General features: G+C 31.1%; 3 protein-coding genes across 3 annotated transcripts; 1 reads left to right on the forward strand and 2 right to left on the reverse strand.

The window, feature by feature from the left end:
* Positions 1 to 284: 284 nt before the first annotated feature.
* Positions 285 to 2789, reverse strand: LOC129300139 (grpE protein homolog 2, mitochondrial-like). The gene is given in 8 exon segments (XM_054938672.1): positions 285 to 590; positions 592 to 636; positions 921 to 1088; positions 1192 to 1215; positions 1217 to 1421; positions 1423 to 1519; positions 1522 to 1671; positions 2453 to 2789. Coding segments are annotated over 7 exon segments (759 nt in total). The 5' UTR covers positions 1613 to 1671; positions 2453 to 2789; the 3' UTR covers positions 285 to 461.
* Positions 2790 to 7131: 4342 nt separating this feature from the next.
* On the forward strand, positions 7132 to 10207 carry LOC129300138 (GDSL esterase/lipase At4g26790-like). Its single transcript, XM_054938671.1, has 3 exons — positions 7132 to 7567; positions 8284 to 8773; positions 10014 to 10207. Exons 1-3 carry the CDS (start codon positions 7184 to 7186, stop codon positions 10205 to 10207), a joined length of 1068 nt encoding a protein of 355 aa, XP_054794646.1. The 5' UTR covers positions 7132 to 7183.
* An 837-nt stretch (positions 10208 to 11044) lies between these two features.
* Positions 11045 to 13288, reverse strand: LOC129300140 (upstream activation factor subunit UAF30-like). The gene is made up of 3 exons (XM_054938673.1): positions 13150 to 13288; positions 12599 to 12800; positions 11045 to 11453 (listed from the first exon to the last, which is right to left on the reverse strand). Exons 2-3 carry the CDS (start codon positions 12770 to 12772, stop codon positions 11325 to 11327), a joined length of 303 nt encoding a protein of 100 aa, XP_054794648.1. The 5' UTR covers positions 12773 to 12800; positions 13150 to 13288; the 3' UTR covers positions 11045 to 11324.
* Positions 13289 to 17199: the final 3911 nt, after the last annotated feature.

A 17199-nucleotide genomic window follows, 5' to 3' on the forward strand; every position in this document is an offset into this window, starting at 1 on the left:
AAACAATCCAAGAAAACGACCCCAGGATGAACCATTCAAAAAAATCCAGAAAATGACCCCAGTAATTCCATCTTTAGAAGAAACAACTCTCAATGAGAAAGGAATTATAAAGTAAATATACAATATACTAAAGCAATCTCAATTAACATAAAAAAAAAAAATCTTAAGCATATCCTGCCCGCAGACATGCCATAGGAGAGTTTATTCATCACGTTCTCATCACCTGAAGGAATACAGAACATAACCAAGAAATAGACCATACTTATCCTAGCTTAAGGGAGAAGAAACACCTCAGGGGAAAAAAGAATTTAAAATGCAAACACCTATCAACAAACAATAACGAAGCAAAGAAAAAGCCTATCAATGTAGCAACACTTTTTGACACATATAGAAGTCAACCCAGACATTTTAGACATGAAAATACAAGTTAAAAGTTTAGGTGGTCAAAAAAAATTTTGTATTCAAAAACAAACTGCTGTCCTTCCTAAGACAGGCATGTATATTACCTTCAGAACGGCTGCAACAGTGCCTGGAGGTTTGGTGCCATCAGGGATTTGGAAGACAGCATTATGCCTGTGTGGATCAAATGGTTTCAGTCGCAGGGTCAAATTTTTCTACACCAAACTTTCTCAGTACCTGAAAACAGAATCAGTTGTCAACAGCAAAGAGTGAGCCCATGAAGAACTTTTACTGCAAAGCACAATATTTCGAACTCCCATAGATGCAAAACACAAGTTGCAAAAGCTCATAATAAAAATTGGAATTTAAAAGGATTTCTTAAAGAGAGATACTTTAGCCAGGGAATTAAATGAAATCAAATAGTTTAAGAATATAAATTACTTAAACAATATGGATACTGGATAAGTTTTGATTTGCACAACTAACAGCCGCAGAGACACTACATAAAGAGAGCTTCCTACCTCAGCTAGCTGTTTATCAGTCATTTCAACACCTTCCAGAAGTGTTTTAAGGATTGGCACTGCACCAGAAGCGTCTTTAAATGTATCAATTTTTGAAAAACTTTCCTTTACGACTGAGGAAGCTCTCCCCAAATTGTCTGCAACATCTAGTAGACTCTTTGCAAAATTCTACAGTACATTAGACATGAGTTAGCACAAACTTGAAAAGGAAATAATCTGGGAGCATGATATAGAATAAAGACAAGAGAGAAAAAAGAATACAACAACAAACCTGGACAGCAAATTTTTTTGAATTCCTCCGCTTCACGCCTTGTCCTGTCCATTACATTTTCCATCTCTGCATAAGTACGTAGAACCTTATCCTGCATTTTCTCAATCTCTTTGTGCTTCAACTTCAAGAGCTGTTCTTTCTCAGCAACAAGCTTTATTAAATCATCCCTGGATAAATCACATTCACTCTCTGAATCTGAATCTGAATCAGAAAATGCAGTTTCGTTTAGTAGCTCTCCTCCTTTTGCCAGACTCAGACTGAGATTCAGAGACAAAACCTGATTCTTTGGTTTGGTTTGCAGCTTCGGAATTTTCAGCCTGATCACTTAATTTGCTTCATCACTAGTTTTTCCAGGATCAGCACTCGCATTACCCTGTTCCTTTTCATTGGGTTCAGGAGATGCAGATGAAAAAATCCACATCTTGGAGTAGATGATGCTTTTATGGGTGGCCACAATGAATTGACTTGAACTGGAATCCGCTGAAATTTTATAAAACATACAGGGAATTAAATGAGAATTTTACTAACACATTAGAAGATGAAGATTTATAAGTGAAAGAATTGGATGCTGAAGAATATTGATCACTGTGCAATTAACTCTCATAGTGTTATTTACAAAAGAAATGCACGAGATGCGGAAGTCCTATTGGCAATAGCCCCTTCAGCTACAAAATCCAGTTTAAGCCACTAGCAAAAGATTAATTCAAATAATCGAAGTTATAAGATAACGAGGTCAAGGACGGCTTGTTGCATTTGGATTCGAAGACTAACCATTTAAGTGTCAAAATAAAGTCTTTCCAGCACAGCAACCAAAATTAGACAACAAAATATTCATTATCTAGCTCTATAAAAAAAATAAGAAATTAAAAAAAAATATCAACGCAATCGAACATAAGTGAGAAATAGAAAATACACTGAAACAGATGACAAACATGTTGCATGCCTGATCATGGACTCCTTAAGAAGTAAAAACCCGATATTCTACGAACCTCAAAAGGCCTAATCTTATAATCAAATATATCGTGTTTTAGAGCTAGAATCCTAATCTAAGATACCATCACCCAAATAAAAAAAAAAATCGAAAACTCAACCCTTCTTCATAACCAGTGCATAGTCAAAGACAAAACAGTAAAGCAAATTCAAAAAATGAGAATCGCGGTTGAAATATAGCCCGTTCAACATTTATTCCTAAAACCCTAGCAAAACCCTGCGATACAGAATTGGGTAAAAAAAACTTTTTCCATTGATTCTAGCAACATACCGCATTGGGAGATGGAAGAAGAAGGGAATGAAACTGACTGGAGAGGGTAGACAAGTTTTGAGGCCTTTCCCAAGCAGAGAAAATCGGGGAGCTTCGGGAGACACTCCTGGAAACTCGAGAGAAAACCCTAGAGAGGAACATCGCTTAAGAAGAAGACGATGAGGAAATGGAACTGCTTGAGCTTAAAAAAAGTTGCAAATGGGATTCAGTTTAGACAAAGGCAGGAAGCTATTCTCAGTTCTCAGACCAGCGAAGAAACAAGAGAAAGGACGAGATGCTTGAGAGAACGAAAATCTAATACGGCTTGAGAATTTTAGGGGTTTTGAGATTGCCCCTGTCGTTTAGGCGTTAAACGATGACGACAGTGGCATTTTTAGAAGCTTCAGATTTTTCTAATTAATTCTTAATTAATTTAAAATAAAAAATTGATGGAAAATTGGAAATTACATAACTCACCAGTAATAAATAGTGTGGCTTATTTTATGATCGGCATAAATTAATAAATTAAGTGGAATTATTTACTAATAAACTTTTTGGTCTTTTGGCCAAATTTACTAATCAGCTTAAAGAATATGTAGTTTTTTTTTTCAACAGTGTTTTTTTTATTTTTGGTATGATCTTCTTTCACAAGTCATAATAGTTTTGCAAACGTCTATAAAGTTTTTTACTCTTTTTTTTTTTTTGGACTTAATTTGGATAGTTGAGAAATGGAGATGGGAGAACACAAGGAATAAAAACTTTTTCTTTCCCGGGTAAAGTACCAATCGTGAAAATTTTATACTTTCTCTATTAAAAAATATAAGACATTTTTAATCGAATCTCATCCTCTAATAAAATAGTTATCTATTTTCCAACCAATCTTATCTTTTCATAGTTATCCTTATTAAACACTTTACAATAAATATAAAATTATTATTAATAGGGATACTTTAAAAAAAGATAATAATTATACCTTAAAAAATTAAAAATATTTTATATTTTTTAACATATAACTTTTTTTAAAAAATATTTTATATTTTTAAATTGAGGGAGTATCAATCATACCAAGAATAATTTCAACTGCCACTAACCTAGGCCCAATTATTTTATTCCAATCAGGCCCAATATAATGTGTTACTTGAAAGAAACCCACACAATGGGAAAGGGACTAAACTGAGTAACCGACAGTGTTTAATTGTTTATGGACAAAATCATACCAACAAAAAAATCACTGAAAAATCACATTGAAAAAATATTTCTATTTGGATTTAATAATACCTAAATTTGGTGTAATCATATTGAACATAGGAACAAAATAATTTTTAAAAAATTAGAAAAAAAGAGGAAGGGACCATCGCACTGATGAAGATTCCATAACGGATTCCTAATATGTTCATGGAATGAAATAAATCTTGACAAGAACACTCACATCTTAGCTACTTTTATGGAGTACCATAGTAAGTTGAAGGATGCAATATGGAGAAACAAGATGGACCTATTCTTGATGGGGCTAGAATCCATCATCAGATGATTGGCTAGAACTTAATGTGAATGATACTTTCTCCAACTTAATAGTAGTTCTAGATGTGGTATGCTGATTTGTGACTCCACAGGAGAATTTAGAGCAGCATTTCTTTATAAGATGAATGATGATGACCCACTTTGTGTTGAATTGTGGGCTTGTATATGGGGTCTTAAATTAGTTTTAGATATTGGCTATAGGAAGATTATCATGAAATGTGACTATTTGGAGGTGATCGATGCAATACATGATGACACACCCCTTGAACACTCAAGTGCTGGAATTATCATTGAAATTCGAGCACTTTTGGTTCGAGAATGGGTGGTGCAAAGTAAGAAATTTTGAGAAATGCAAATGAAGTTACTAATATGCTTGTCAAGATGACTCTTTCTTGTGTTTTGATTTTCATCCTGTCTTCCCTTCCTTTTGGCTTAGATGTAATCCTGGTACAAAACATTAGTATGTTGTCTTGTTTCTGTTTGTCCCCTTGTTACCAAGGGGGGGAAAAAAAGAAATAAATAAAACTTAGAAAAAAATGCCCGACTTAATGAATATTTTTCTATTATTAATATTACAAGTATTTTTTAATTTACAACACAAATAAATGTTTAATCTTTAACTAACTAAACCGTACAATTTTTCAAAATCAGAAGTAAATATAATAAAAATATTTGATTTGAAGGATGTTATAATTATTTGTTGGATTTTTTTGTTATTACAACATTTTTTCATCGAATTAGATATCGAAAAGACATTCTCATCCCTTTAATATACATGTCAAATATCCAAATCTAATCATTGAATGGACAGCGATTTATTTAATTAAAGATAATTCTCATTCTCGTTTTCGATCTTATTCTCATTTTCAAGCCAACCTAACAAAAGTTACTTTGTAGATGAGCTTAACAATGGGCACAATCTATTATCATATTTAAATCCTGCGAGTGACTTAAATTCACTCGCTTAATGAGTATTTTAATTACATTTATGAGATTTTATCAACACTTAAAAATTATTAAGATTTATTTTTTTCAAAAAATTCAAAACAACTCTAATGAACTGAGCACACCTCATGCACATTGTTTCCCTCCAAAAATTTGAGTTTTGATGCTTTTCAAATGTCACATGATAAAATCTTTTACATCCATTCAATTTATAACTTAAATAGTTATTATCACATCACACAGGAGATTTATTGAATGAATGAATTTGTACCACTCATTAAATTTAGAAAAAAAATTATATACTTAATCTTATATATTAAATGTGCTTATTTTCAATTAAACTAATACATGTGTATCTATCACAGATTATTTATTTTATAATAAATTTTGTTATTAATATTATTAACAAATTAAAATTCATATGTCTTGATTTAATTGAATAAAAATATATTAAGCATATAAGGATAATTATATAAGTATTGTCCTTTGATCTAAATCCTCCATTATTAGACCCATTGGGCGTGAATCTAGGAACAATAATCATCAACACATGTACAATCTTTTGTTTTATTGGGAGAATGTGAGGGCCTTCAGAGGAAAGACAAAATAGTATTGAGGTTCGAAAATAACTGAAAGTTCATCAATGCATCACTATAGATTGATTGATTCACTTATGTATAGATGAATTTTCGGTTGTATTATCAATCTCCCTATTTTATTTATCATTTTATATTCTTTTTAACTTTTGATTAGTCTATTTCAGAATATACTAATAGTAATTTTGAGAGCAATTTTTTGCCGTAAAAAAGATGTTCTTAATATTGTAATAAAGGATTATTGAAATATTATAAGCTAAAACCAACAGTGGAATAGGTGAGTCATATTTTATTTGTGACTCCATGCAACCTGTAACGTCAACTTTCCCGTGATGGCCTTCGTGAACTATTTGCGCCGTTTTGCCGCATAACCACGTTTTGTGACAAGAAACCTTTTATATTTGTCTCTTGCCAATGCCATTATTCATTGGTTCATTATTTTTCTTCTGCAACCAGAATTTTCTTTAAATCTTTAAGAATGTGGAGGAGATACATATATTTTTTTTAAATTGACTAAATTAAAAAATTCAATTTTTTAAAAAATTAATTAAACCATTTTAATGTCAAGCTACAGTAAAAAAATTACGAAAAAGCTGCAATAAAATTTAAATTGTTAAAGTTTGATTTAAACGGTTCAAATCAAATACACACACTTAGCATGATTATTAATTCTCATCAACGAGCATGCATGAATATCCCTCATCAGTTCATGACTAGACCGATCATCGAGCTTTGCTGCTTGAATCAAGAAAGCTCTTTCAATTTTTTTTTTTCCTTTTTGCATACACATATATTCCAACTCCTCATAATTAAGTTCTCCCTCCATCACAAATTATAAGAAACTTTTTAGATAAAAATTTTATACATCAATAAAACTCATTAAATATATTTTACAATCTTATTTTTTCAATATAAAAATATAAACTTTTAAAAATGTCCTTTATTTAATACTTCATTAATAAAAGAACATTGAAAAAAGAGAATATATGATAAGAGTAACATTGAAAAAGTATCATTAATAAAATTTTATTTTTGTCAAAGTGTCTTATATTTTGGGACACTGAATTTTCTTTAAAAGTGTCTTATAATTTGAAATAAAAAAAGTATAATATAAGCTATTAGATAGTTTAATATAACTTTTTCATTATTAGTAAAATGGAAGGCAAAAACCCAATAGTTAAAACAATAGGATCTGCAAGATCAAAGAATATCGCATGCTAGTTTATGATTCTAACATGATATCTTCGCATCATTTTGCATTTGATAAGCATATCGCAGGAGCCCATTGACATAAATGTCGGCTTCTCCGAATACATGATCCTAAGATATATATCAATCGTACATGATTAATCTCCAAATATAATTAACTTGTTGGAGATAATAGTGTAAACGTGTGTGTAACGGTTCAAACTTTAACGGCATAACATTGCATTATTTATGACCAACTTGATATAATTTATACCACGAATTTGCGTAAATGGGACTCAAATGCGCCTTTTGTAACTAACAAACACATCAAAACACTCTCATTGATATCAAAAGAATCAAAATCAGTCCGAGGACTCCATTAATTTCCATTTCCAACAACGACCTGAAGTCTGATATTTACAAAGAATATTGTTGATCACATAGGAAAAAGATCAAGAACAAGAAGACGACGGGGACGACTACGACGAAGACGAAGAGGTAAATGGCTTGCAATTGCAAATTAGCCATTGATAGTATTCTCATAGTTCATGTTATACTGGGAATTGTGGTGTCTATCATCACATCTGCCAAGGTTCCGGCGATTATAGTGTTCGGAGACTCGTCGGTGGATGCGGGGAACAACAATTACATACCGACGATTGTGAAGAGCAACTTCGAACCGTACGGTCGAGATTTTTACGGCGCCGAACCGACGGGCCGTTTCTGCAACGGCCGTCTTCCAACGGACTTCATCTCCGAGGCATTTGGGATAAAGCCGGTCATTCCTGCGTATTTGGATCCTAAGTTCAACGTCTCCGATTTTGCCACCGGCGTGTGCTTTGCTTCCGCCGGAACCGGCTTTGATAATGCTACCTCCGATGTCCTTGTAAGTATCATTAATCATGATCATTAATTCATTAAAGGAGTTTCAACTACTTTCCACCAAAAAAAAAATAAATAAATATCATCATTTAGCAATATCGTACTTATAACTAATTACTGCAAGTTAATATAAGGTATTTTTAACATTATAAATTATTTTTAATTAATTTACACTCTCGATAAGTTTGTTAATATCATTTAAAATTACTAAATGGGAGAGTACATAATATAAATGAAATTGCATTATTTTTTCTTGGAGAAGATAATATACACAATTTTTCAAATTTCGGATTCCGTCTAGTTGATAGTCCATGCATAAAGATATACAACATAATTTCGCATCTTAAAAATACTCCATGTCCATAAGAAAAACATTTAATTAAGTATTTTTTATGATTAAGAGAATATCAAAAGAAATTGTTAAAATTTAAATAAATACAGTGATCTAGTTAATCAATATTAATTCACATCTAAATGATTTTAATAGTTTTTACGTGAAACCAAGCACACACTGATAGTATATGCACCAGTTTAGTTAATGTATATACATATTTACATAAGCTAAATTGTTATTTCTAACACTTCCACGCGTACCAAAAGATATTTATTTAATTCTCGGAGAGAATGAATCGAAAATAATTATCATGGGTAGGCTCAAGTTTACATTCGTTAATCTTTATATATTCTAAATGTATTATATACATTCACCAATGTTTTCAGTCAGTGATACCTCTATGGAAGGAACTAGAATACTACAAGGGGTTTCAGAAGGAGCTAAAGGACTATGCTGGAGAGGAGAAGGCAAAGGAGGTTATAAGAGAATCACTGTATCTAATCAGCATAGGGACCAATGATTTTCTGGAGAACTATTACTTACTTCCCAAGAGGTCATCAGAGTACTCCATTGAAGAGTACCAGAAATTCTTGCTGGGAATTGCAGAGAGTTTCATAGCAGAACTTTATGAGGTAGGAGCAAGGAAGGTATCCATAGCCGGGCTTCCTCCAATGGGGTGTCTGCCTCTTGAGAGAACCAGAAATTTCATGTTTGGGAGTGAGTGTGTGAAGGAGTACAATGATGTGGCAAGAGATTTCAATCACAAGTTACAAGATTTGGTGTTGGAGATGAACCAGAACCTCCCTGGGATTCAGTTTGTCTTTTCAAATCCTTATGATATCTTGTGGGACATCATCCAGAATCCTGACTCTTTTGGTAAGGAAGCTTCTCATTATATAAATATACTCCCTCCTATCCTATTTATAAGGCATAGAAACAACACTGTTTTAAATCCTATTTATAAATCAAATTATTAAATTTTTATTAAAAGTTACTTTTTTTACCCTTTATTAAATGTTGGAGAGAGAAATATATTGTCAAAGTATATATATTTAATAGGAATAAAGTTAAAATGTTTTAAAATTTTTAGATAAAGTTAATAAGTTTTAAAGTTTTATTTGATTATGAAGAAATTTATTAAACATGACTTAGAAATATGATTGAATCAATATATGATTTGTAATTTTTCTTTGTTTGAATTGGGTGTGATCTTTGATTCACTTAACCGCAATAGCATACACTTGAAGAGAATTGCACTTACTGATCTTAATTTTCACTTCTTATATGTAATTGTTTGTTAACCATTGTATTGTGGTGTATTGATGTTTGAGTAATTGGTTGAGGAAAAGATTCAATTTGGGAGAAAATGGCATATGGAGATTCAAACGAATATGATTATTTTAGAAGAAACTGAGATGGTAATCTACACATCTGGGTTCCAAAGCAAATGCGATATTACGTGCTTTGGTAGAAAATAACATGAAATCTTCTACAAAAATTGAGAAATAAGTTACATTACTATGGTTTGTCAATATTTCAATTTGATATAAACTTTAAATTTTGTTTATATTGATGAGTTTGATATTTAATTGAAACTAGATTATCGATCATTTTTACATAAATTCAGTAGTATAAAGGATAAATATATTTATTTATAAAATTTCTTACATTTCAATAACAAAAATATCTAATGAGCCACATTGTTTACAAACAATGACTCATGCAGTTTACTTATTGCACTTGCGTGTGGCCTAAAAGCTAACTATATTAAAAAAAAATTATTCAAAAACCGATATGCAGAATTTGTTTGATACAAAAGCTGTTAGACTAGATTCATCAGGTTTCCAATAACTGAAATATTCATAATAGTAGATGTGGACTTATAAGCTCAGACCAAATCAAAACAGTATGAGCATGTTCTGGCATGTTGTTTCAGTTATAATATTCTGATTTACTTGTTATTTTATATTTGACTTGCATGAATTCTTTTTTTATTATTAAAAATTAAAAAAATACAAAACAAAACAAAACACTCCCATAATTCCATACTTACAAAATGATGCCTTAAATTTTGTCACAAGACTATTATATTATGATTTTTGTATAAATAATGCAGGATTGGAAAATGTGGCAACAGCATGTTGTGGGACAGGATTATTTGAGATGAGTTACCTGTGTGATAAGTTTAATCCATTCACTTGTACAGACGCTCATAAATATGCATTCTGGGATGCCTTCCATCTCACCCACAGGACTAATGCCATTATTGCTGATCATTTGTTTCATAATTATCTACTTCAATTTCAATAATTACCATAGTATAGGCATTGTCCATAAACACTTGTTGTATATGTGATAAAATTAGAGCTTATTTTGGTTGTAGTTTTTTAACCGGTATTTCAGTAATCACATACCCAAGTATAACTTTATCTCCATTTTTTTCAATATCAACTTCAAAAAAATGAGAACTTAATTTATCATCTACCTAGTTCCCCAATTTTTTTTTTTTTTTTGGCCAAGACCTAGTTCCCCAATTTGATTCATACATATATACATATTAATAAATATCATGCTTTCTATGTCATGAACAATCATGCTACTAATATATATAGAAAAAAAATAGTATACTTAAAGATATGAAATAATAATGACAACCAGTAGAAAAATAGATAAGCGAATTAACTCAAGACGCTAGAGGAATAAAAAGTAAAAAAGCTTGTTTTTTCGTAGAATGAAGATGGTCAAAAGGCTTGAGGGGTTGAGGCTTATTTAAAAGCTTTATGGAGAATGAAATATGTGACTAATCAGTCGGTGGCGGTTGGGAAATGATGGTTAAATGAAATAAATTATTACAAACGTGAAACAAAACTACTAAAACGGGAGTCACGCCTTTCCAAGACCACAAGTTGGAGGAATCTAGTAATTTGGGTGTGTTGTGAGATAGGAAATGGAAGCTCGAATAGCACCTTTGAAGTGAAGCATACAAACAATAGTTGGATTTTTTGTTCAATCCCTTCCATTGTCAAGATAGGAAATGGAAGTTTGAATAGGACCTTTGAAGTTTGAAGCATACAAACAATAGTTGGATTTTTTTTCAATCCCTTCCATTGTCAAGAAGTCAAGAACTTATTCTTCCCTGTAAAAAAATAGGTGAACAGAAGCAGTTTCTTGTTGACGACATTATGTTTCTCAATTCATTTTTTTTTTTAATTCCTTTCAACTCTACAATCCATTCAGCCTCTAAGTTTAGTCTGGTGGTAAGCAATGTGAATAGTTAGCAAGAAATTTTGGGATCAAACATCTGCTCCATCATGTTCTAAAAGATAAAGATAGCATGCAAATAGTAAAATATAAACTAATTTGGATTCTCATCTTGCGCAAGAGGCTGCTTTCTAAATAGGCAGACAAGGTGATTGATATCATACATTTACTTGGGTGCTTTTGGAAAATGCAGCTTGATCAGTTCAGGAAGTTCTGCCAACTCAACTTGAGATCTTCCCGACAGAATACTCTTCAACTTTTCATCACAGTTCACCACATTCTTATTGTTTGCATCCTACAAAATTAAAGTAACAACTCCTAATTTAGTCACTTCTAGTGAAGATAAATATGAATAAAAATTAAAAATACCCAACACGTGACTCAGAGCTCAACATAAATAATGCTGTATGCTACACATTGTACATGCATAACTTTCATTTAAAAAAAAAAAATCCAGGCTAGTAAGTTGAAAAAATTGGATCATGTAAGTTTAAATATGTCAGAAGAAATTTACTCAATTTCTGAGTGATCTTTCATCAACACCTATGGGTCAAACAAGACATAGAAATGAAACAAGCCATAGAAATGAAACAGGTAATATACAAGTGACCTCTCAAGTTTAACATAGATATGCTAGAACACTTGCTCATGAACATGATAACACTATCAGATCAGTAATAAGCTTTCCAACTCTCAGAGTCTTTTTTTTTTTTTGGATGAAACCCTCTTAGTTTCTTAATTACAAACAGCAGAAGAATGTCGCTCCAATATTTCATTATTTCTCTCTACTACCTTTTATTTGTTGTCCACCATTTTTTTTTAAAAAAGATGCAATATTAAATTCGATTCAAAGTTTAAAAGCAAAACCAGGGTATTTTTCATGAAACCCCGGATTCAGATCTACAACTTTACACACTTAAACTTCTCATTTAAGGAAGAACGTCTTACGCTTCTGTGATCAATAACAGATGGAGAATCTGCATTTTAAGTAACTTCAGCATCCAACCATACCTCAAACTCGAAATGACATTTTATGAAGATAAATATATATATATATATATATTGATAACGTGTATCAAAGAAGATGATGTTTCTGAAAAGACTAAACCCCATTTTGGACCCTCTAAATTTAACCACAATATCTACTGGCTCAATCAAAAAAGTTTTTTTTTGCATCTCTTTAGCATTCAAAATTTCAATTTTCTTACAACTGCATAGAATATTCGATCCCCAAAAGATCATATAGTAACACCATAGTGCCTATTTTTGAAATTAGAACAAATTTTGAATTTTGAGTGTTAAATCGATTTTTGAATAAAATCGAGAGAGCATATCAACACTGCTTTATCTTTTGAAGGAAAAACGAAGTTTAAGTCTAATAGAAAATGAGTTCACCAAATGTAATAATGCAAATCAAGAAGACGAGAGAGAAAATGAAACCTGGAGATTATTCGTTTTGATGTAGGACCAAACCCGGATAAAACAGCCTAACCGAGAAATTTGAGACTGACCCACAAACTCTCGAAGTGTTGAGGGAAGATTTACAAGGTCAATCAAATTGGCTAGCTTCTTTGGATTATCAGTGATGGTCTTCTTCATCCGCTGCGGAAGCATTCTTCTGTAACCACAAATCACTCAAAACCTGAAATTCCCATGGAGACAGCCATTCAGTAACATTACTAGACTGCTGGATCAAAGTAAGCAAACAGCAGATTCATAAAAGCGTATCGCACGCAAATTCTACCACAGAGGCGGCTCTTGCTCGAGGTTCCATCGCGACAGGAGAGCAGAGAAGGTGGTTTTTAAATTCACAAGTAAACTCAACACTTCTCATAACTAAAAAATATAATACAAAGTGCAAAAAAAGGAACGATATTAATATTACTCATAACGAATTCAAATATTAATATGCAACGCAAGAAGTAAGCGAAGCATCCAGTATAATCCGCAGGCAAAGAAGAAACTAATAGTCAATATAAGAGTATCCTCACCGGCAGAGAAACGCCAGTTCTTAGCCTCTATTGATGTGCAAGGATGCTTCCAGTCCCAAGTCCGAACCCCTTCGATTCTCTGCTTGCAGGGCGATTTGGATTTTGGAGGTCGAATTGGGTCATTTTAAACGCACCGTTTAATGATCTTCTAAGTCATTACAACAGGTCACACTACATAAAAACTAGAGAGAATCATGTACAAGGATAACACAAATTAATTGTTATAAAAATATAAAATAGTAAGTTATGTTTTTTAATAAAATTTATTATTAATTATTTTATAAATAATTTTTTTAAGCGGTCCTTAGAAATAATTTTTTTATAAATTAATAAGAAAATATATCTTTTTTAAACAGTTAAAATATATATTTTTCTATCATTCATTTGTTGTGACAATAAGAAATATTACAAATAAAAAATTATATATTTTAAAATTGTCTGCTATTTATTCAAAATAAAATATTAATCAATAATCAATATTATCGAATTTTACAAACTGCTAGTAATTCATATTATTCATTCTAGCCTGCTTGCTTCTCCTGCTATTTTAGATTTCCCACCATGCACGGATCCTTATTTAATAAAATAATAAATAAATGATTTAATAAAATAAATAATATATAATAAATTGTATTATTTATAAATTATAAATAATCAATTTTATTTATTTATTTTTTCAAAGAAGGCAAATATTAATTAACGGAACATACATTTTATTTCTTTCATTTTGTGCAAGGAGATCGCACAATAAGACGGTGTAGAATGACAGGGCGCTGCTCCCATCTAAATTTTTGCCCGTACACAGCTCTTATGCATTAAAATGATGGAAAATTCTATATGACCTTTGAATCCACATAAGAATTGACAAAATTTTGTTGTATAATGCTTTAATTTTATTATTCAAACTAACTATCTCATCACACACAACAATTAATACAATTGACTATCACTGTTATCAATTACTATCACTATTAATGATTGTCATTATAACTACCTCCATTAGCTTTCTCCCATCTCTCATCACCAATTAGCCATCATCACTATCACCATATTTACCATTATATCTATCATTATTGATTACCATCATTTATCATCATTGTCGGTTGTCACCACTATTATTATTACATACCCACTAATGCCGCCATCATCATCATTGCTATTGTTGGCAACCATTGCCATTAACTATCACTCCCGTCACCGCGTACGATAATGTTATATCATATATCACCAAGCAAAAGATCTTATTAAAATGCAAATACATCATGTTATACAAAATGATACCAAACATGGCATAGTATAGTAAATAAGCCGCATGTTGTGTGTGTATGCTATAATGTCAGAATCTGTCCGATCTCATATTTGTTGTACTAGTTCGATCGAGTAGCTCTCAAACTTAGTCATAGGAATTTCTAAAAGCCTTCAAGAGTTCTGGAATGTCATAATATAACAGAGCATGTCATCAACTACTTGTATTATATTTGGTTTCAATTTCTCAAACTCGCGCGTTGTCAAAGCTGGTATTCCCTTTGTACCTGTTTCCAAACATGAGTTTCAAAACATCATCAAAGAAAGACAATGAAGAAAAATTCTTGACAATAGAGTGGGGTTTTGACAAATACAGATGTTAACAGAACGTAACAATGGAGTCCTCGCATTTTTCCAAATTCATCTTTCGAGTAATCAACAAGCTTTTGCTAAGTTTTGGCCTTGCCTATCAAATAAGGCTTCTCCTTCTTAAGATGACTGATATACATACATACATACATACATATATATATATATATATATAGATATATATATAGTCTCATACGTTTTGAGTATCAATTTGGCCTGCGTTATTCAGAACCACCCCAATTTTTTATCATGCCACAAAGTGACGCAAGGATGATATCACAAGTTTGAACTCATCACTTATCAATGAAGCTTGTGAGGAAAAGGAACAAACAGAAGTGTCAAGTCACAATTGGAAGCAAACCCAGATGCTACACCATTAAAGTCATAGTCCAGTCCAATCATCATCCCATGACACCCAATTAGTAATTGCCATGGGCTTCATGCAATTTTTTTTTATTCTATTGCTTGGTATTTTTGAAAAACTAGGAGTATTATCACCATATGCTTATACTAATCCAAAACCTAGTGGTGCAGGATCGTTATTATCAATGGTGATTTCATGAGTACGAGTCTTAGAGATATTTTTATCAGTTTTACTAAACATAATTACATATTTTAAGACTTAAACTTGAGATTCTAAGATTTATTGATTCATCTCTCTCAAGTAATTAAACCAAATGCTTCTTGATGATTTTATATAACTTACCAAGTCAATAATATCCATGCATATCCATATTTCCAAACCCATAGCATCTGACTCCATGTAGAGCGGTGAAATTGGGCTGAAGTCATTTAAGTCCAAAAATAATTTAGGATTAAGCTACTTGTTTAAAGAGGTATAACCAAAGTTTAAGCTTAAAAATCACAAAAAAATAATTTAAATTTAAAAAAAAATTGTAAACATCTTCTTTAAAAGATTTAAAAATTAATTTGTATAGATGACTTTTTTTTTTGCCAACTAATAAAACAAAAAAGTTGCTTATATAATAACTTAGCGACACGGTTGCCTTATATTACCTTTGGGGATACATGCCACATACATTTCGAGTAAATGAAAACGGATAATTAATATAATAAAAAAACATATTTATAAGATTTGAAATTAATATAATAAATCAAGTATTCTATAAAGATAAAGTTGTCAATTACATTTTTAGATAAAGTTTACATGTTGGATTGCATTTTAGTTTCTAAGGGTTTAAATAGGTGAAATTTTAATTTATTAGATAAAAATTGATGTTGGATATTGGCATAATTAAACTTTTGAAATCTAAATCAAATAGATTTTTTTATAAAAAATAATAATATGTCAATTTCATTTTAAGATAAGATAATATCGGAAGCAATTATTAAAGATAAAAAATAATAATATATATTTCACTGCCTTCTTTTTATATTTAGAGCACAGCAAGAACCCCCACACTTCCAAACCTTGAGAGTAATTATCTTATCCGTTTTAAGAATACCAATTTTGATTAATGGAAAAAGTTTGCCATTAACTTTTAAAATAGTGCTAAGTTTCACACTATATAAATAATGATCAAACATAGGTTGATTTTTTTGACAAGACTTACCATGATTAATTAAAGCTAATCAATGTTAATTAAACTATTTAGAGGGTCGATTGATTTTAATTTAATTTTTAAAAAATTAAAAAAAAAGCTTTAAAACTAAATTAAAGTGCTTTTGGTGGTTTCTTATGGAGTGATATGATTTTAGAGTTAGAATAGTGAGTGAGTCATTGGCTTAAAAATTAATTAAGTTGGCTTTAGATTACTTTGCCCTCTTAGCCTAAAATGAAGAAATCTAGGAAAATTATTTCTAACCTCTTAACCTTCCCAACAAACCTTCTTAAGTCTTAGAGTATGGCCCTTTATTCAATTTATTAGATTAGTTTTAAGCATTGACCAACTATAATGTGAATTATGCATAAGTGATTTGGCCCTTCCCAAAAAGTATGTAAACTCTCAAGATTATGGTAAGAAAATAAGAAATCAAGCATCAACCACTCAAGATTATGATGTGAAAATGTAAGATGAGACACTAATGAAATCTCAAAGTTATGATAACATCCACTAATGTAAGAAAGTACCAAATACAAAAACATAATCAAATTACCAAGTTCTCAACAATAAACACACATGAACCAAAATTATAGCTCAAATACATGATGAAATAATCCAAAATTATGACCTTATAATATCAAGACATTGAAGAAAACTAGAGTAGAGTAATTAAAAATTAAAGAAATGTTAAGTGTTCGACCTTATCCTCTTCCTCCTCCTCTAAGATCCACAAGCCTCTTAGCCTTCAACTTTATGGAAGATCTTTTCTTCCGAACTAAAACTCAACTACCATTGGTGATGAAAACCTTAGATGAATAAATGGATGAATGAATGGAGATTAAGGTTGTGTGTATTCGTTTGTTTGGTGTAA

The sequence above is a fragment of the Prosopis cineraria genome, unplaced genomic scaffold (assembly GCF_029017545.1).
Source record: "Prosopis cineraria cultivar Desert tree isolate PC_DT_omini unplaced genomic scaffold, ASM2901754v1 PC1446, whole genome shotgun sequence".
NCBI lineage: Eukaryota > Viridiplantae > Streptophyta > Magnoliopsida > Fabales > Fabaceae > Prosopis > Prosopis cineraria.